This window comes from Alosa alosa, chromosome 15, assembly GCF_017589495.1.
Source record: "Alosa alosa isolate M-15738 ecotype Scorff River chromosome 15, AALO_Geno_1.1, whole genome shotgun sequence".
Lineage (NCBI taxonomy): Eukaryota > Metazoa > Chordata > Actinopteri > Clupeiformes > Clupeidae > Alosa > Alosa alosa.
The window spans coordinates 13,169,894-13,191,138 of NC_063203.1; the positions used below are offsets into that span (position 1 = coordinate 13,169,894).

At 42.2% G+C, this 21,245-nt stretch overlaps 2 protein-coding genes across 5 annotated transcripts in view; one reads left to right on the top strand and one right to left on the bottom strand.

Moving 5' to 3' along the window:
- col4a4 (collagen, type IV, alpha 4) overlaps positions 1-10,701 on the top strand; it is a 71,058-nt gene extending 60,357 nt beyond the window's left edge. For all 4 annotated transcript variants that reach the window (XM_048265205.1, XM_048265204.1, XM_048265207.1 and 1 more), the window contains 10 exons: positions 1,971-2,042; positions 2,192-2,320; positions 3,555-3,662; positions 3,815-3,970; positions 4,671-4,778; positions 6,425-6,562; positions 7,612-7,728; positions 7,832-8,020; positions 8,552-8,835; positions 9,437-10,701. In XM_048265205.1, the coding sequence (XP_048121162.1) occupies positions 1,971-2,042; positions 2,192-2,320; positions 3,555-3,662; positions 3,815-3,970; positions 4,671-4,778; positions 6,425-6,562; positions 7,612-7,728; positions 7,832-8,020; positions 8,552-8,835; positions 9,437-9,700 (1,565 nt within the window). In that variant the 3' untranslated portion in view covers positions 9,701-10,701. The remainder of the gene's footprint in view (positions 1-1,970; positions 2,043-2,191; positions 2,321-3,554; positions 3,663-3,814; positions 3,971-4,670; positions 4,779-6,424; positions 6,563-7,611; positions 7,729-7,831; positions 8,021-8,551; positions 8,836-9,436) is intronic.
- Positions 10,702-14,455: 3,754 nt separating this feature from the next.
- LOC125308797 (rhomboid-related protein 4-like) lies at positions 14,456-21,220 on the bottom strand. Its single transcript, XM_048265403.1, has 11 exons — positions 20,996-21,220; positions 19,361-19,470; positions 19,000-19,152; positions 18,410-18,686; positions 17,653-17,785; positions 17,384-17,472; positions 17,105-17,158; positions 16,515-16,778; positions 15,746-15,838; positions 15,221-15,400; positions 14,456-15,034 (listed from the first exon to the last, which is right to left on the bottom strand). The coding sequence occupies exons 2-11, from the start codon at positions 19,364-19,366 to the stop codon at positions 14,886-14,888; spliced, it is 1,398 nt and encodes a 465-aa protein (XP_048121360.1). The 5' UTR covers positions 19,367-19,470; positions 20,996-21,220; the 3' UTR covers positions 14,456-14,885.
- Positions 21,221-21,245: the final 25 nt, after the last annotated feature.

The window sequence follows — 21,245 nt, forward strand, 5'->3', positions numbered from 1 at the left end:
GAGTGAAGATGTTTGTAAGTATTTCATTTCAGCGGTGTGTTTGAAATATTTCAAATGAATTTCCAATCATCCCATCCAGTTTATGTTAATATATGAATAACATGCATGACAATGCTGTATCTGGACAAACACATTCATTCTTAGTTTCCATCATATTATATATTTCTTACTTTGTCATTCAATTCAATTCAATTCAATTTATTGTGCTTATAGAGCACCAAAACATTACACATGTATCATGGTGCTTTAGAGAATGTGGGCAATCAGAGAAAAAAGGAAAGAAAGGAAGAAAAGAAAAGAAAGAGAGAGGCCCATGGGTAACAGGGGTGAGGGAAAAACTCCCTAGAATTGGAGATACATATAGGAAGAAACCTCGAGCAGATCCACGACTCAAGGGCCTGATCCATCTGTCTAGGGTTAATCCAGGACAGTAAGGTGAGTATTAGGGTTGGGCACCGAAACACGGTTCTAATATGACACCGGTGCCGACACAAGCGGTAGTAACTGCATCGAATAACAACGTGGATTACGGTGCCTCATTTCGGTGCTTAAATATCATTTTTTAATTTATTTTTTTTATACGAGGCATCACTGCATGTCATGCGCCATCTCTAACGTCTTGCTCTGATAGCAAAACATCCAGATACAGTTAGCTAACATAGGATAAACACTGGATGTATATACCAGAGGGGTGCACCACATAGGCGAGTGGACAGTGTTTGACAGCTTGCGTGAGCCCAAGTAGCTTAATTTAAAGCTATATCGCGAGCTCCTGTCAAAATCTAGCAGTGGGCCTAACTACACACAAGCAAAAGGCTGAAACAACATCAACAGTAGGCTAGCCTATACATTACACAATATCCTTGCTAATGCGCTAACTGACATTTATTTCAAATGTTATCAGCAAAGTTGTAAGGTGAAAACTTTATTTCACAGTGTGTTAAACAACATAATGGCATTATATTAATATTATAATATAAATAATTTTAACATATTTATATTAATAATAATATTATAATTATTGATATAAATATGTTAAAAGTTAGCTGGCAAAAACATAAATGTGTAGGTTACATACCTGATGTCACTGAGCTGTCAAAGAAGCTACGAAACCATCTCCGTACGTTATCGCTAATTTAACTCAGCTGACTGGTGTTAGCGCATAGCCATAGTTGCTGTTAAAATGCCTACTAGGCTAGCGCTGGGAATCTAAACACTTCAACACCGACATGTAGCCTAACATGTTCAAAACTACTGCGTGTTATGGGTTATGACATGACATTTCTTGAAGCATTTGGGAACACACTGAATTAATTGGAAAATAGAGTCCCTGTTAGATTAGCTTGCTTGCAAATGCCATTGTCCATGACCTGGCAGTTTTATGGCAAGCGGTTTTAACATACATTATGGCAAACTGCCTACACTGGGTAAACTTACAAGCAGAGCTCACCATTGTGTGTGCATGCATGGCAAGCTGTTTTAACATTTAAATGTATTATTCGTAGGAGCAATGAGATATTGATAGTAAATTGAATATAACAGTTCAATTTCATGTTCAAATTTGTCTTAAATCAAAAAATGTTTTAATTTAAAACATTTTAAAAACAAAGTACCGGTTCAGGCACCGTTTCGGCACCGGCACCGTTTTAAAAGTATCGATTTAGCACCGGTATCGGATAAAACCCAAACGATACCCAACCCTAGTCAGTATACATGACAAATGCATATGATAGTCAGGTGTAGAGAATAAGACATTGTGTTAAAAGCACTTGAGCTGAAAGTTACAAGAGGTGGGATGATTACATATCCGGTATGATAATTCATTAATCCTGATTTCATTTCAATAGACACACACTCCAATGCCCACTCTGAAGATGTTTTACAGAAAAGGGAATAGATATTCACTTACCTGACACTTACACACACTCCTGCACTGTCCTGATGTGTGGACCTCGCTGGGTCTGTTGCAGGTCCTCCTGGGCCACTGGGACTGCATGGCCTGGACGGTCTGAAGGGGGTTAAGGGTGAGGTTGGATCACCAGGTAAGTGTATGTGTATGTATGTCTTAGTATAGTGTGTGCATGCGATGTTGTTTAAATGTCAAATTCTGTGGAATGTCCTCATTATGCATATATGTTTGTGTGTGTGTGTGTGTGTGTGTGCGCATGCGCGTGTCCTCTTATCTCCTCAGGGCCTGGGTTTACAGGCCACCGTGGTCCTCCAGGTGCCCAAGGGGATAAAGCAGAGAGAGGAAATCCAGGCCCCGCTGGGCCTCGATTACAGGGTCCCAAAGGCCCCAAAGGCCAGGATGGATTCACCGGTACACACACACCCTTTTACATAGGAAAAAACAAACATTTATGTTATATACTTATCTCTTTATGTCAGTGATTATTCCGTGAAGACAGAAGCTGTACGCTATTTATGGGTCATGGCTCTTTAAAGCATATTCTTTCTGGACCTAGGGTCACTTTACCTGGAGACATTATCAGGTTCTAAAATCACATGCGGGTTTGCTTGAGAACAAGAGAGTTGAGGTTAACTACTTGCCGGCGAATGACCGGGACAATATAATTTTGCCGCTGCGAGAAGTAGCCATCGGACAGATACAAGCAATACAGGAAAATGGGGCAAAGCACTGGATTGGAAACTCCTGGTGGACGTTGAAAGGAAAATGCAATTTCCAGAGTGTATTGTTGTGGCTGCTTAAGAGACCAGACATTGTGTTCAGAGTGTGAGCTAACTTATTGAGCTAGCTATTCCCTTCGAAGATGTGATGGAGAAAGCCTTTGCAAAGAAGAAGTTAAACTATGCAGAACTGGTAGCAGAGGTAAGGGAATGTGGTGGGCGCAGTACACGCAAGACCAGTGGAGACCAGGTGCTAGGGGCTTTGTAGCAAAAGTCGGTCACTTCTGTTGAATTTTGGTTTTCGAGAACGGTCACTGGCAGGAGCTGTAAAAGAGTTATCAGAGGCTGCTAAAAAGGCAAGCCAATGGCTATGGCTGGGGACGCTCTCAGACTACTTGGTGTCATGTCAACCTGAATGTGTTTCTTGATCAAGGGCTCGTGTGATGGCTGGTTGTGTTGTTGATCGGATCTTAAACGGCTAGAGCAACGGAGGGGAATGACCTAAGAATTTGTTGGTATTTGTTGGTGCCCTCATCAAGGGTGTGTTTGCTTATGTTGCTGAGTGGATCATAAACAGCCACAGCAACATAAGAACAAAACGACTATTGACTGAAGAATTTGTTTGTGTGGATGCCCACATCAAAAGCTTGCTGTTTGCTTGCTTGAAAACTTCAGAGAAATGCTCACAAAGCATTTTTTGCTGATTTTATTTTTGATGTTTGATGTGATGGCTTGGAAAATCCCTTACCTATCGCACAAATAATTTAACACCTCTCCTGTGTATATCCACCTACAGCTATCTAAAGGATAAACTGTTGGCCTCACCATCAACCTTTAACCGGCATTGGCATATATTCTGACACTGTCTCCCATGGCTTTATTGCACCCCTCCTTCTTTTTGCTCACCATATCTGTCCATCCTGTAGGACCCCCGGGTCCTGGTGGAGCGCCTGGTCTAAAAGGTGAGGATTGTAAGGAACTCAGAACGGGAGAGTGTGGAGAACATGGTGTCCCAGGATCAGATGGACCACCAGGTATGTGTGTTTATGTGCCTACATGTGAGATGCTACTATACTATACTAAACTATATTTTTATGAGGTATAGGAACTTACTGTGTGTGTGTGTGTGTGTGTGTGTGTGTGTGTGTGTGTGTGTGTGTGTGTGTGTGTGTGTGGTGATGTATAGGGCCACGAGGTGACATGGGTGATAAAGGGACAGCATTGCCTATGCCAGGAGATGTTGGAACCAAAGGAGACCAAGGTGCCCCAGGGCCGCTTGGATCGAGTGGCAATGCTGGACCTCCAGGAGTACCAGGCATATCGGGCAACCCAGGACGCAAAGGTGATGCCAACACATAGGATGTGTCTGTGTCCTAGTTTCCCAGTTGTATGTAGAATGAATTACCTGCGTTAAAAGAAAGACTGAGCACTGAGTGAATGTAAAGCCAGTGTGGTGGAGGGAATCGGATTTATTCCCAAGCAGCAGCTTCTTTTCTTTTATTATCAGTATTCCAAACAATCTCAACACACAGACGTGCGTGCGCACACACACACACACACACACACACACACACACACACACACACACACACACTTACAGATAGATAGTTATATGATGTATGAGTAGTTCTCAAGTTATGTGAACAGACACACACACACACTATTCCAAACAATCTCAACACACACGTGCGCGTGCACACACACACACACACACACACACACACACACACACACACACACACACACACACACACACACACTTACAGATAGATAGTTACATGATGTATGAGTAGTTCTCAAGTTATGTGAACAGACACACACACACACTCAGGGTTGAGGAGCACTGGTTTGACAACAAACAATTAGACGTAGGCTTCGGTCTGTTCTGTAGAGAACCATTCAGACAGGGATTTGTACTGTATTAGGGTAATTGTGTCAGTGGGAGCAAGTGCAGTGCCTGGTGTCGAACCTTCATTAATGCGCTGAGACCTTATGCAAATTCACTGGCACACATGCGCTGACTTAGAGACTGTGTATTTCAGGCGAACACGGAGAAACCGGTTTCATGGGCTCACCAGGACCCAGAGGTGGTGATGGGGATAAAGGGTTTAATGGATTCAAAGGCCCGGAAGGGGAAAAGGGAGAGCGAGGTGAGTCCCACAGCCTCTCAGACACATGGCTTGCCACAGGCACACTGATATGGCTATACACTACAGTTTTTTTTTTCAACTGCTTACACACTAAATCTTTGCTTGTCACACACTTCCATAACAACACCATAACCCCACGCCAAATCTGCAAAACCACACACTAATTCTCAGTGTTTCACTGAGTTTTCAATTTCCTAAAACACATTTAGCAAAACACCACCACACACACCTACCCCTACCTCTTCTACCTCACACACAAAAATCTAACAGGAAGTAACTTGATTTTGCTTTTCAAACACAACCTATCAAAATGCTACACTTATTCGCCACTTCACACTCAGTCCTCAATATACAAACAGTCATTACTTTACTGAACACCATCCGATCATTGCCTTAGTATAAGCCTATGAATAGATATACTCTATAGTTATAGACCTTTTCAATCTGTTCCTAGAGAATTTACGGTTGAAATGTTGAGATCAATGCAGAGACTTTAGCATAATGTTCTAAAAAGTTGACATTACGTAAAACTTGTCCTTTGTCCCCAAGTTACCATTAGCTTAATGTTGTTTTCTGTGTTTCCGGAAATGGAACGCACATGTTTGTGTCTGCAGTTGAAAGAGTCTATAGGCCTGTGAATATATATGCCCAACTGCCCCCCCCCTCAAAAAAAACACATGGGTAGTATATCTTCATTGGAAAAAGCAAAGCATCTGGTGGTCATTGTATTTTGCCTCCGTTTTTCTTGTTGAGTGTAAAATACTGTATTCACAACAGCAAATTATTTGGAAAAAATCACTATTTTTGTTTTTAATATTGTTTACATGTTTACTGTGTATTTCAACATCATAAGTCCATGAAAGACAGAAGAGCTTTAGGTTTTGAGCAACAGTGTGTACATGATGTATCCAAAGTGTCATATTATGACTGAAGTGTTAATAATGTGAGGCAAATGTTTGCTTTAGAGACGTGTTTATGACATGTTGAATGTTGTATTTCATTTTGCTGGAGATTTGAGGCATTAACAAACCTATGTGTGTTTCATTTTGCTGGAGATTTGAGGCATTAACAAACCTATGTGTGTTTCATTTTGCTGGAGATTTGAGGCATTAACAAACCTATGTGTGTTTCATTTTGCTGGAGATTTGAGGCATTAACAAACCTATGTGTGTTTCATTTTGCTGGAGATTTGAGGCATTAACAAACCTATGTGTGTTTCATTTTGCTGGAGATTTGAGGCATTAACAAACCTATGTGTGTTTCATTTTGCTGGAGATTTGAGGCATTAACAAACCTATGTGTGTTTCATTTTGCTGGAGATTTGAGGCATTAACAAACCTATGTGTGTTTCATTTTGCTGGAGATTTGAGGCATTAACAAACCTATGTGTGTTTCATTTTGCTGGAGATTTGAGGCATTAACAAACCTGTGTGTGTTTTTTTGCTGGAGATTTGAAGGGCATTTTGCTGGAGATTTGAGGCATTAACAAACCTATGTGTGTTTCATTTTGCTGGAGATTTGAGGAGGCATTAACAAACCTATGTGTGTTTCATTTTGCTGGAGATTTGAGGCATTAACAAACCTATGTGTGTTTCATTTTGCTGGAGATTTGAGGCATTAACAAACCTATGTGTGTTTCTATGCAGGTCCTAAGGGGGACCCGGGGCTCACTATTGATCCTCCACATCCCCGTCCTCTACCTGGGCCTCCGGGGCCTCCTGGTCTACCTGGGCCCACAGGGGACCGTGGGTTCTCCGGCCCTAACGGCAGAGAAGGTGGCAAAGGTACTCACCACGTCTGTGTGCGGTCTCCTTCTGTTCATTACTCACCGCGTCTGTGTGTGGTCTCCTTCTGTTCATTACTCACCGCGTCTGTGTCAACCCCCCCCACCCCCACCCCGTCTCTCTATCACCCAAATTCATTTGTTCCCTCAGTTTCTTCCTGCCTCCCCTCAACCATTGCTGTGTCTCTCTCTCTCTCTCTCTCTCTCTCTTTCTCTCTCTCTCTCTTTAAATTCAGTAGAGTTTTATTGGCATTACAAAAATACACAATGTGTTGCCCAAGCATTACTAATTGTACAGGTAATTAGTAGTATGTGAAGGAAAGAAGACAGAACATCATGGCAGTGTGTGTGTGTGTGTGTGTGTGTGTGTGTGTGTGTGTGTGTGTGTGTGTGTATGTGTGTGTGTGTGTGTGTGTGTGTGTGTGTGTGTGTGTGTGTGTGTGTGTGTGTGTGTGTGTGTGTGTGTGTGTGTGTGTGTGTGTGTGTGTGTGTGTATGTGTGTGTGTGTGTGTGTGTGTGTGTGTGTGTGTGTGTGTGTGTGTGTGTGTGTGAGAGAGAGAGAGTGTGTGTGCCTCTCTCTCTTTCAGATCCTTGTCTCTATGTCTCTGCCTATCTCTCCATGATTGTTATATCCAACTCTGCTCTGTCTCTATCCCTAAAGGCTTTCACTCTCTGTGAAGAGAAATGGATGAAGGTGCTGTCTATCCAATTATTTAATTGAACTAAATGCATATTGTCTTCTTAAATTAACCTGCGAAAGTTGCCATTTGATAATGATAGGGACTGATTTAGTGCTAACAGCAGGAGAGAAATGAAACTGGTTGTGAGAGAGTGTATCTGATGTGGTATTTCCTGCTTTATTAAGCAGTCTATGCAGTTCCACATTCCCTGCATCTGATGTTAAACTGTGAGTTCTCGGGGGGAACTGTAGATAGTACTTTTGTTTCCTTATGAGGAACAGATAGAGTGAATGAATACCTCCAGGCAGAGCCTCAGTTTTGTTGTTGCTGTGTCCCAGTATAAATCTTCCCCCTGCAACTGTGTCCTCAGGCCATAAGGGTGATGCAGGAGACCCAGGATATCCAGGATCCCCTGGAGCACCAGGGGCTAATGGACCTACAGGAAACCAGGGAGATCATGGAGACATAGGAATAGGAGGACTACAGGGTGAGTGTGTGTGTGTGTGTGTGTGTGTGTGTGTGTGTGTGTGTGTTGTGTGTTTTACCCACCTTGTCTCTAAAGATGCATGCTTATTCTCTCTCTGTGACAGGTCCCACAGGAGAGATCGGTGATCCAGGAGATCGGGGACCCCGCATCACCTACAACTCTGGTTTTCTATTGGTCATGCACAGCCAATCAGAATCCATCCCTGTGTGCCCCTCTGAAATGAATGAGCTGTGGACTGGATACAGTCTCCTCTATTTGGAGGGACAGGAGAAAGCCCACACACAGGACCTTGGTACAAATGGACACACACGGGCACACACACACACACACACACACACACACACACACACACACACACACACACACACACACACACACACACACACACACACACACACACACATCCTGCCATTCTCCAACATGTACATAACATGTCTTATGTACAAATATGAAACAGACAAGTGTAAGCTTTTGAGCTTGTATCACCAAGACACACTGAAGCAAAACACTGAATTCCAAGCCACCTTAAAGATGTGACATTTTGGACCACATGTCATCTGGGTGCCACAGCAAGGATTCAGGTTGCAGCCAGCAGTCACTCATATCATGTACCATTCTTTGGCCACTGGTCACAGTTACAGCTACATACAAACTCTTATTGAATTTTAATTGGGTTTTGACATTTCACATACTGAACCAATCCCAGTCTGGCTATTCTAACACTCCTCTCCCAGTGTGTGTGCGTGTGTGTGTGTGTGTGTGTGTGTGGATGTACGTACGTACATACCTATCTTTGTCTCACTTTGCACCCTCTTCCCCACAGGCCAGGCCGGCTCCTGCATGCGCATGTTCAGCACCATGCCCTTCTCTTACTGCAACATGGCCTCCTGCAACCACGCCAGCCGCAACGACAAGTCCTACTGGCTCTCCACCAACGCGCCGGTGCCCATGATGCCCGTCGAGGGCCAGGGCATCCGTTCGCTGATTAGCCGCTGCGTGGTGTGCGAAGCCCCCTCTGTGCCCATTGCCATCCACAGCCAGGACAGCAGCCTACCCTCTTGTCCGATTAACTGGAGACCTCTGTGGGAGGGCTACTCCTTCCTGATGGTGAGGACCTGTGTGTGTGTGTGTGTGTGTGTGTGTGTGTGTGTGTGTGTGTGTGTGTGTGTGTGTGTGTGTGTGTGTGTCAAAGTCAAAGTCAAAGTCTGCTTTATTGTCAATTTCTTCACATGTCAAGACATACAAAGAGATCAAAATTACGTTTCCCACTATCCCACGGTGGAGACAAGACATATTTTACCAATTAAGTCCACAGACAAACATAACATTCAAGTAAACAATATAAAAAGTAAATAAGAAGGCACATACAATAAAGAAATAAGAGCAGCAAAATTTTGGTTGAAATTGTGCAATTGTGCATACAGTAGACAGTCAATATAATAGTGCAAAAGTCAGGCCAATAAATGGCTGAGGTAGTGTGTGTGTGTGCTTGAGGAGGCACAGGATTTGTTGTACGCAGACAGTATAAGGGGTATTCATTCATAGAAATGAGTTATACAGGAAATTAGACATTTTTGTAAATTACAGTAGGTGATTGATTTGAAAATGATTTGTTATGTATTTTATGACCACACTGTTACTGATTAAGGCTACTTTGCCTCACATGTATGTTTGTGTGTGTATCTGTGTGTGCGTCTGGGTCTACCAGCACACGGGTGCAGGAGATGAGGGCGGCGGCCAGTCACTGACATCGTCGGGCAGTTGCCTGCAGGACTTCCGGGCACTGCCGTTTGTGGAGTGCCAGGGCCCGCGCGGCTCCTGCTACTACTTCGCCAACATCTACAGTTACTGGCTAACCGGCGTGAGCGACGGCGAAGCTAACTTCGGCCACGGCCCCAGCCAGTCCATACTGAACGACCCGAGAGACCACCGGCAAGTGACCAGCCGCTGCCGGGTCTGCATGAAGGTGTGACCTGACCCAACCCCCTCCACACCCCACACCCCCCATCCCCCTCACGCCCACCAACCACACTGAGCAGGCCACACAAAGAGTGGTTGCCCTAAAGGAGGCATCGGGCAGCGGTGGACTATGAAAATTACAGAAGCAGAGGCAGTGAGCATTCTCATTTGTTGTCACTTTCCTCCCTCCCCCTAGTTTTCTGTGGCAAGAAGCGACTGTGAACTCATGGATGCTCTGTTTTCTTTAAAACACATTTCTCTGCAAAGAGCATCTGGCAAAAACATACTTGATTTGATTACCTTTCAATTTGTGTCTTTTTGTTTCAGACAACATTTTTTTTTAAAGGCTTAGATTCTAGGAGCCTCTTAGCAGTGTGTAATCCTGTGATGCTATTGGCTGATGGTTTGTCAGTCAGTCAAGTGCTGAGTTCTCCAAAGTTAGTCACCCCTATTTTTATTGGTTGGGTTGGAGTCATTTTGGAGTCATTTCTTCCTTTCCATAGTAACACATTCTCCTAATTGGTGGATATTGTCATTCAGGAACCTCCACTCTGTTTCATTGGCTCTGCTTCTGCACTGCCTTCGATGACTTTTGTAAGTGTGTGAAAGCTCAACGAGGATAATGAATACATCATGGCTGAACGTAGCTACTGTTAGCGCTAAGCACTTACGCCATGCCTGTTCCATTCTGTGATTTATGGGCCGCTAACTAGCTGCCCTCTTTGTCCCTCTGTCAGTCAAAGGTGAATGGCACCTGAAAGATGTCATATTTCCTCTATTTCTCTCTCACCCTTCTCTCTTCCAACCTGCCTTTCTCTCTCCCTACTCGGTCCAACACATGGCAAAAGGGGATACTGATTGAAGCATCATTTGCTTGGGAGAAAAAGCAGTGACGCTCCTTTGATGTCTGCCCATTGTCTGTTTATCTATCTTCCAATGTAGGTTACTATCATTTTCATGATATAGTGCCTACACACACACACACACACACACACACACACACACACACACACACACATACTGACACATACGTAAACACAAAAGGACATGAATGCACACACATACATTCAGATAAATCCTTTTTGTAATCATTGTCTTAGTTTTTTCCTCTTTCAGTTCATGCGTTTGGAAGCATTGCTAATGCTAATGTAGCTAAGTGGCCTCCTGTCATCCTCCTGCGAGTCATGCTCTCCATCAGGGGTCCTTCTGTCTGGTCTGTCTCTTCTGGTATATTCCTCAACCTCTCTGCTTGTTTATCTGTTTGAAAGAGAGGTGGTGTGTTATTTTCTCTTTAAGGACTAACAAAAGCCATTAAATCATACTAACACACACACACATACACACACACACAGGCACACACACACCAGGTTGTTTTCAGTACTCGGCATATCCACTTTTTGTATTAACAGGATTAGAGTCATGTTAACCCGCTTCTCACTGTTTTAGCCCTAATGATATATTCTAATGTATGTAAATATGTTTGCACTGTCATAAGAACAGGAATGCTTTATATTTTTACTGTAAATGTCAAAAGTATTTATTTAGCTAGTGATTATTGTGGTGCTATTTTGAAAGAAAACAGAAAAGATTGATGCACACATTTACTCTCTCTCTCTCTCTCTCTCTCTCTCTATCCCTGTTCTTTTCCTGCACAGGGAGAGGTGTTTTGCTCTCCTATGATTCAGATTGACTTGTTGTTTTGTCAGTGCTGTTACTTTGAGGAGAGATGTACAGTGTCAGTGGAAGGGAAGAAGTGAGTCATAGCAATCATGTAGGAGTGCACGTACATCTATATATTTCCAACAGATGTGTCGGATACTAAACGATGCAAAAGGAAAAGGAAAGTGGGAAGTGGGTCATGCCTGGGTTTATAGCAACACACACACACACACACACAATCTCTCTTGCTGTCTGTCTCTCACACACACATACAGTACACACACAAACACACAGACACACATACAGCCACAGACAGGTAAAGCACAGTGTTGCAGTCGTACCTTCATTCAGCAATAAATTGAGTGCGGAGTTGTATGCCCCATATTTTGAAAAAATGCTATGCATTTATTAAAAAAATGGTCTGGAAACAAATTTTTGTCATCCACATAAGACCCATATTTTTATGAAGCCTATGTATGGGATCATCATTTTTTGTCTATCAGTGTATGTTATATCTACTCTAATGCAATGTGCGTCGGTAGAATATTGTCAGTATTTCCAGTGGAGGTTAGATGATGATCATTCTTGTAAAAGGGCATATTATCTCCCTCTAGCTTAGTGGTCTATCCTTGCGAGGCATAACATATAGCATTATTAGATTCCTTTAAGTCAGCATGTCCCCTCTGTTGATATGTTATTTTATTTTCAGGAAAGTCCATTGATCGATCTGGATGTCTTGTTCTCTAAATCTCTGCCTGGGTTTGTGCAATCCCCCCCCAGAATAATCAGTGTTGTGCTTGTCGTTAATTTCGCTGTAGGCCTAGTTCACGTCCGCATTTTGAAGTGAGAATGTCCCTCAAAGTTAAACAAGGTTGGAATCCCTCAAAAAGTTGAAGGACCCCACATGGCCAATTTCCAAGTGTGTCTCTCTGACACCTGGCTTATGGGGATAAAATTAGATAGGTGCTCTCTTTTAGTCGTGTGTAAGAGAGAATATTGTCACTTAATTTAATTGGGATGTTGAGGGCCATTAAGTGGACAATAGTTGTATATGAAAGGTGGAGGATGTTTTAGAGACCATTTCATTCTTGATTTTCTTCTCAGCTGCAAAACCTGTCTTCTAATTACTGCATTTCATTGCTGTGTCCAGTGGCCACACTCACACACTTGTGCCAAATTCACTTGCACACACAAAAAAGACTTGAACATCTTCACCAATTGGAACACAACCTTTTCCTTCCTCATAGAACAACACTTTGACTAACACATATACACACACACAAACACACAAGCAGATATTTATATGCAAACACCAGTATCCTAAATAAATCATTATGTGAACTGTTTAAAAGTTACAATAAATGCATTTAATTTCGATATGGACATCTGTGTGTGTCATTATGGAGATTTTGATAACACTCTTCCGACAGTTATTAGTTATTGCCTTCGGCATGTAGTTGCACTTCCTGGCTTTTATTAACATCTCTACAACATGATTGATTTTGTAATTACCATGCTGCTTTGCATCTTTGTCGGTCAACAACCAGTTGGTTGTCAAAGATTAGTTAAGTAGCTTTAGTGATACTCTCCTGCTTCAGAGAAGTTGTACAACCACACTTATCACAGATAAATGAAAAGGAATGAGCATATAGCTGATGATGGATAAGTTCAGTTTAATGTGGGCTTGCTTGAAATCATTAACAGTGTTGAAATACAAACACAGTAAATCATCCATGGTTAGGACACCATTTTTTATTGTCATATCCATTTAAAGAAAAAAAAAATTACAAACACAAGAATTTGGTGGAAAACATTCAGAGGCCGTTTTTATAATGTTATCTCCAAAACACTGACCAATCGTATCTTACGGGTAATCGTTTTCCTTCAGCAAAAGGAAAACAGTTTTTATATAATAATTTGATCAGGTAACAACAGACCCATGCTATCTCCTATTAAAATATCAAAGGTTTCAAGTCCCAGCCAAAATCAACATAGTGCAAATCATTGAATGAAGAGTACATCACATCTGCACAGTTGTACGGAATGTTTTTGGAACTCTCATTTTGATACACAAATTCCACCAATACAAGCAGAAAATTAATAAACTGTATAGATAGATACTTTAAGTACCGTAATATAGTTTTTTATCCAGAATAGAAATAATAAATATCAACGGCTATTTTCACCCCAATACAAATATCAATGTATGCTGTGTATAATTAGAAGTGGATGCTATTCATACCCCGGTGTATATGTAACGGAGGCGAACTGAGTTGGCATGCTAGTTGCGCGTGTAAATCCTCACACCCCTAACCTTAAGAACGCTTCTAACCGCTGAGTTGGAAGCCTGGGCTTTTAGCTCAGTGGTTAGAGCGCTCGACTCCCATGCCGGTGTGTGTGTCGAGGTGGTGGGTTCGAGGGCCGTGAGCGGCGGACAAATGACGACCTCTGTTACATAGCAATGTGTGTTATTTACACCATGGTGTAAATACTGATGGAATCTGCAAACTTGTACTTAGGGATGCAAATACTGGTAGCTACTTTTCTCAACAGCTCTGGCCAAAACACTTCTCACGAGAATTGAACCCTGTACTCCTATGTGCCTCACCGTGCTAGCCATCTATCTGCTTCCACATGGCTGGTGGAAGTTTGCAGGCAAATTTATTGTTCGCTAGCCTGGGTGCCAGCCGAACTTAGTCCCGCCCACAACATTTGAGGTCGGGAAGTTCGGTCTGGCATTGTTCCGTTGTGGAGCAACTATGCTCGCCCCAAATCTGACGGACCAATCAAATCGGGCTTTACGATGATGGACAGGTGAGCAACATCGCCTATCACGTCATCTGAGCATGCTTAGGTTGATTATGTTTGCAACAAAAACGCTGTGGCTAGAAGGAGACAGCTTCTAAGACCCCATGTGGAAAATGCATATTATTTCAATGAGGTTTTATCATTTAAATTATCATTATTATTTTCTGAAAACTTTGGCCAGTTGAGATGTGGGAAAACTCATGGTTTCACTTTCAACAAGGGAAAACAACGTGTTGCATTGTGACATGTTCCCTCGTTCGTTTGAAATCTCTGATTGACCACCTGTTCGAGGGATTTGCGACAGCCTTTCCCAGCTGTTTATAACATGTTTGTAGCATATCAGTGTTAACAGAATTATTTTTAAAAACGGAGGGTATATAGGCTATCAGTCTTTTCCTAATAGCCTACCCTACTACGTATCTCTCTAACTTTTGGATGGTTCATGTGTTCTTCCTACATCTCATAGTAGCCAATAGTTCGCAGGCCTGACCGTCATAATCATGAGATTGCTGTTCACTAACAAAATGACGGACTTATGTATTCACTGAACAAAGATTATGAAAATAAAATACAACCTTTCAACCAGAAAATTCATCAGAACAGATATTAGTGCCAAAACCTTTCTGAATTTTTCACTTTCTGCTGACGTTTGCATTTGTTGCAAGGCATCATAGAGGGTGCAAATAGCCCAGCTGTGTGGCCAAGGCTAATTGTATCAGGGGTGCAAATAGTCACTCTGAAAATAAATTGCCAGCTGGAAAAGCAGCTGCTGGCTCAGATGTCAGATGCTGAAACCTCAGGAGACGTCGGTGCCGCACTTCCTCTGTGACAGGGTTAGATGGTCTGGCAGAAGCAGCAGACTTGGCTGAGTTAGTGGGCCCTTGAAAATAAACTTAGTAAGCATAAGAGGTACAATATATCCATACCACATGCATGCACGCAGTATATCCATACCACATGCACACAGTATATCCATACCAGTTACGCATGATTTTCACAATCATTTCAGCACTATCACCTGAATAGATAGATATTTAATTATAAAAAAGATGCCATGTTTTCAGACCTTGAATAAGCCGCTCAGATTGGTTTGATGCCATGTAACTACCCAGCTTCTTCTTAACTATATTCCAGAGGTTTTCAGAGGGGTTCAGGTCTGGAGATTGGGGCACCATTACAGGGTCTGGATCTGGTGGTCCGTCATCCACACTTTGATTAACCTGGCGGTGTGGCCTGGAAGATGATTCTGTTGGGGGAAAAAACAATAGTCAGTTGGGGAACATGGTCACAGCAGAAGGAAAGAATGAAGGTTTCTCCCAAGATCATCTTGTGCGTAGCTTAAATTCAGGTAGCCTTCAAAAAGACAAAATACCGATACCAGCCTTGCACTCCCAGATCCTCACCAATTCTCCACCAAAATTCACAGTTGGTGTGAGACACTAGCTGGTAGGCCTCTCCAGGTCTGTCTAACTAACATTTACTTTTGAGGTAACACTAAAGCATTGTTTACACAAGAGAGAAAGAGAGAGAATTTTGTAATTACATAGACCAATGTAAATGTACGGTATTAAATACAGAGTTTGATAGTCACCATGTTGTGGCTGATCTCCATGAGTGAGAAGGTGACGGTTGCGTGCTATCCTTAGGCAAAATGTTCTGGGACAGCAAGGGCAGGTGAATACATCTGAAAGAAACAAGCATATGTACATACATATATATATATATATATATATATATATAACGTATACATATATAACATATATGTATGTATATATATATATATATATATATATATATATATATATATATATATATATATATATATCAACATTCACAGGCTCAAACATTCACAAACACACACAGATTAATGACAATCCATGTACCCAGGTCCATGTGTATGTACAGTACAGGCCAAAAGTTTGGACACACCTTCTCATTCCATGCGTTTTCTTTATTTTCATGACTATTTACATTGTAGATTCTCACTGAAGGCATCAAAACTATGAATGAATGCAAAGTTATTTGGCCCACAGATGAGTATTTGTCAAGTTATGGCTTGCTGAATATGGTAATAAATTGAAAAAAAATAGCAACGTTGAAGAAACTAGAATATAAGACATGTTTTCAGTTATTTCACACTTTTTTGTGCATAATTCCATTTGTACATAATTCCACGTGTTCATTAATACTTTTGATGAATCTACAATGTAAATAGTCATGATTAATAAAGGAAACACATTGAATGAGAAGGTGTGTCCAAACTTTTGGCCTGTACTGTATGTGCATGTGTATTTGAAATCATGAATATTTTAATATATGTACCTCGCTTGCATGCACAAATGCATGCATGTGTAACTCACATTTGCAAGAGGCTCCTTTGGTTAGTTGCCTGGTAGTTCTGGGATGCAGGTCATGAAGCTGGACATATGGGTTCAAAGCATCTCTGGCTGGGGGTCTACCAGGACAGCGCTGCTTCCTGGACGGAGTGTGTGGGGAGGAATTAGCACGAGGCGGTCTATCAGGACACCTGGTCTCACTGGAGTGTGTGGCAGGGGCTTGCTTTCGACTAAACTGTGGATGATTGAGATCTGCTGTGGGATTAGGACTGCGCCATCCACTGTAACCTATTTACACATAAACAAGGAGAAGCAAAGGAGAAGTGTCCTTTGTTGTTGAAGGTACACTATCGTTCACTCCAAACTTCTGTCATTATAAAATACAGTATGCAGGTTATATTTCATAAAAGTAGTGCTTGAACTAGAAAGCACGAAAATGCAGAGTATGCTACTCTGTGAAGCTAACCATAACATCACCTTTGTGTCAAAGGTATATGTTAGGCAAAGGGACTCATTAGAACAATGTATGCAAACCAGAAACTAACAACTCTATGAGAGTACAGTATGCTACTGTACAAGGTAGCTTCATGGCTGGATTCTTCGTGCACACATACCTGACTCATAGAAGTACATTGATCTTCTCCCTGTCTGATTTCCTGTCATGACACCTTCAGGTAGATGCACAAACACATTAGCACAAACACAAGCCCCTCCCTGGTATGTCGAGTGGTCTTTTGGCATATAGTTTGGCCCCACAAAAAAAAAATCACTATCTTGTGCTAACAGAGACAGATATGGCAGAAGCCACAACATCATGGGACAACACACAGACATCCTCAACTAAAACACACTGTTGTATGAATCTGTTATCTGTATCTTAAACTGGTGTGTACCTGCACATCCTGCCATTGCACTCCTCAGAGGCCCTTTGGTGTAGAGAAGACCCACCAGCAATCCAGACAGAGGTGTCAACACAGACACCCTGTACAAAAGAAACATGACTGACTGTTGGACTCTCTCCCTCTGTGTGTGTGTGTGTGTGTGTGTGTGTGTGTGTGTGTGTGTGTGTGTGTGTGTGTGTGTGTGTGTGTGTGTGTGTGTGTGTGTGTGTGTGTGTGTGTGTGTGTGTGTGTGTGTCTCCATGTGTATTAGTGGGTCTCACCCAGGTTCCAAGGCATACACCAGGAAAAGTTCCATCCAGCAGGTCACACGTGTGGCCACAGGGAATCCCATGAGCTGGGACAATGAGTTGGGGTGGTAGTAGACATTCACAACATGCAGACCAATCAGCACAGCTGAAACATAGTGGTAACCCACGTTAATGCGTTATTGCAGACCAATCAGCACACCTGAAACATAGTGGTAACCCGCGTTAATGCAGACCAATCAGAACACCTGAAACATAGTGGTAACCCACGTTAATGCAGACCAATCAGCACACCTGAAACATAGTAGTAACCCACGTTAATGCGTTAATGCAGACCAATCAGAACACCTGAAACATAGTGGTAACCCACGTTAATGCAGACCAATCAGCACACCTGAAACATAGTAGTAACCCACGTTAATGCGTTAATGCAGACCAATCAGCACACCTGAAACATAGTGGTAACCCACGTTAATGCAGACCAATCAGCACAGCTGATACATAGTGGTAGCCCATGTTAATACCAGTCTCAGACTGCACAACACACAGATCACAACAGAGTTGTCATAGGTTCTATTATGAATAGTTCACATTTTAGTCACACACATCTCACACACACACACACACATACACACACACACAAACAGGATATTCTGGATCAGTATAAACAACACATGCACACACACACATACAAACACACACATTTACGTCAGGATATGCAGTGTCAGTATAAACAACATATGCACACACACACACAGTACACACACAGTACCATCAAATCCTACAATACACCATGAGCCATGTGAGGAATCCTCTGTGAGCACGTATAGTCCCGCCCTCAGCAGGAGATAGACCAATCCTGTAAGCAAGGAGAAGATGGCCAGCAGACAGGCAAACCAGACCCCGCCCAGGAAGTGCTCCAAAGGCTTTGCCCTCAACAGGGACACCATGTTGAGGCTGAGGTGCCAATCATTCCTGTGATGGAATGGGCCCAAGAGCATACGACGCCACTCTCGCTGCCATACTGCCGTCTGCACACTAACGCACACCTGAAACATGAATGTGTACACATACATTCAATCACTTATTTCATATATGGTTTACATGAAATAAATACACAATGCACAAAATACAAATCAATATCAGTACAAATATCTAATAAATATTCCTGAAGAAGCTTAGATCATTTGTATAGTACATAACTAAGGAAATTAGGGATTGTATTTTAATCGTAGATCAGAGCTGAAATATATTTGTTTTACAATTTAAAGTTAACACTGTTCTAAAACATGACCTGTGCAAATAATAAAAAAAAAAAAACTATCTAAACAACATTATTTTACCTCTCAGCCCGACACCCACCTGTGTGACAGGTTTCACTGGCGACAGATAAACAAATATATTGAGGACCAGTGTTGCAATGGTCACGGGAGGGATATTGTCAACACCAGTCTGAAAGACCTCATATGAGAGAAAAATCAGGCCTAGGTTGGTGGTCCAGTCCACACTATTAAACTACACACACACATACACACACACATAGTGGGAAATAAGATACAACTATAAATGCATAGACTCACCAAAGAAGCAATTTCAAGAAACTCAAACATAATTATTAGTATTAAGGATTTCAGTTTTCATTTACTGTCAATTGCAGTAAAAGTCAGTTATCAGTCATTGAAGAAGTTAGAAGAAGTAATTGTGAGGTGTAATCAGCATTTACATTCATTAGAGCTTCTTTGTGTGTTTGTTCAGAGATGAAAAGGATGGAGAACAGGTGTGCACTTGACCAGCAGTAACTGATAAGAGTACCATTCCTTCTGCTTCCATCACCTAAGATAAGGAAGAAGACATGTTGGATTGCATGTTTAGACAGTAGCGATGTTTAGCCATTTGGCCTTTGCATTGTGGTGTGTTGAGGTTGAACTTCATTAAACTATTAGAGTTGTATTAAAGGAAAATTGATTCTGAATCTGAAAATTAAAATGTGTGCTTAAAATCACTGGTGAATACACTGATTAGCCATCACATTAATCACACTAATTCACGGATTGGGATAAATGCAGAGACCGAATTTCCCTCATGGGATCAAAAGAGTATATATACTATACATTATGATCACTGACAGGTAAAATGAATAACACTGATCATCTCCTTATATATTAGGCAGCAAGTGAACATTTTGTCCAGAAAGTTGATGTGTTAGAAGCAGGAAATATGGGCAAGCGTAAGGATTTGAGCAGCTTTGACAAGGGCAAAATTTCGATGGCTAGCTGACTGGGTCAGAGGATCTCCAAAACTGCAGCTCTTGTGGGGCGCTCCCAGTCTGCAGAAGTCAGTATCTATCAAAAGTGGTCCTAGGAAGGAAGAGCGGTCAACCGACGACAGGGACGGCCAAGGCTCATTGATGCACGTGAGGGAGCAAAGGTTGGTCCGTGTAGTTCTAGCCAACTGTACTGTCGCTCAAATTGCTGAAAAAGTTAATGCTGGTTCTGATAGAAAGGTGTCAGAATACACAGTGCACAGTTTGTTGCGTATAGTGCTGTGCAGCAGTGCCCATGCTGATCCATGTCCACTACAGAAACTAACAACAATGGGCACATGAGCAGCAGAACTGGACCACTGTCCATGCCCCATATGGACACTAGAGTCTCTCCTCTTTCATATGACACCCCCCATGAGCAGCAGAACATATCCCAGTCGCTCAAAATCCATTTGGCATCGGACATTCTACCACATATGGGTAGGCTACTAGCAGAGACCCTGGGGGACCCCTAGGCTGACCTCTAGAGCTGCCCTTGGCAACCTGCAAACACCCACCAACAGGCCTCATCGCATAGATTTGAATTTGAATTTAGACTTGAATTTCCCCTGGGGATCAATAAAGTATCTATCTATCTATCTATCTCTATGCATGAGCTCTGGAGCTGTAAGGCCTGAGGTGTGGGTGGCAAACACTCACAAAAATAGCTTTGTGAAATCGGGCCCTGGACTTTGAAATACAAAAAACGCCCATTTTCTAAGATGGAATTGTTCATGGGGGGTGTCATATGAAAGAGGGGAGACTCGAGTATGTGAAGAGTGCCTGTTGTCTAGCTGGTACTGCGTGGCAGGCGAATGCAGAGCCGTATATCATATAGCTCTGCGGTCAACACTGCCCCCTGGTGGTAGAAAATTGCAATATTTATGTGGAATCGAACTTAACTTCACCGCATCCCGAATCTTAAATTCAGCCTCGTCAAACCAGTAGCCTACTAAACACAGAATTGAAATCCCACCGCCTCATCTGTAGTTGACTTATGTATATGTTACCATATTTTGTCACACTTCTCCTCGTATTATTTTAAACTAAACTTACCTCACAAATGTCCGCATTTGCGCAGTTCTTGCATTCTGGTTTGCGTTTTGCTTCAGATTATGTGAATTTTTAATCTCCTGTGTGTGTGTATGTGTAGCATAGGCTCTGTAAATAAGTGTGTACACGCAGTTTCGGCATGGCGGTATGGATTTTCTCCTTCACCGAAAATGAACGCCAGGCTATTGTTTTGCATATGATTCTTCCTCACAATATTCCGTCTAGAAAGACCACGTGACCAAGTGACGTTCAT

Excerpts from the sequence above, each read along its gene's own strand:
- LOC125308797 (XM_048265403.1), bottom strand. Across the intron at positions 16,779-17,104 it reads AATGTACTTCTATGAGTCAG|GTTACAGTGGATGGCGCAGT; the intron begins GTATGTGTGCAC and ends ATGTGTAAATAG. Across the intron at positions 15,401-15,745 it reads TGGAGATCAGCCACAACATG|AATCATCTTCCAGGCCACAC; the intron begins GTGACTATCAAA and ends TTCCCCCAACAG.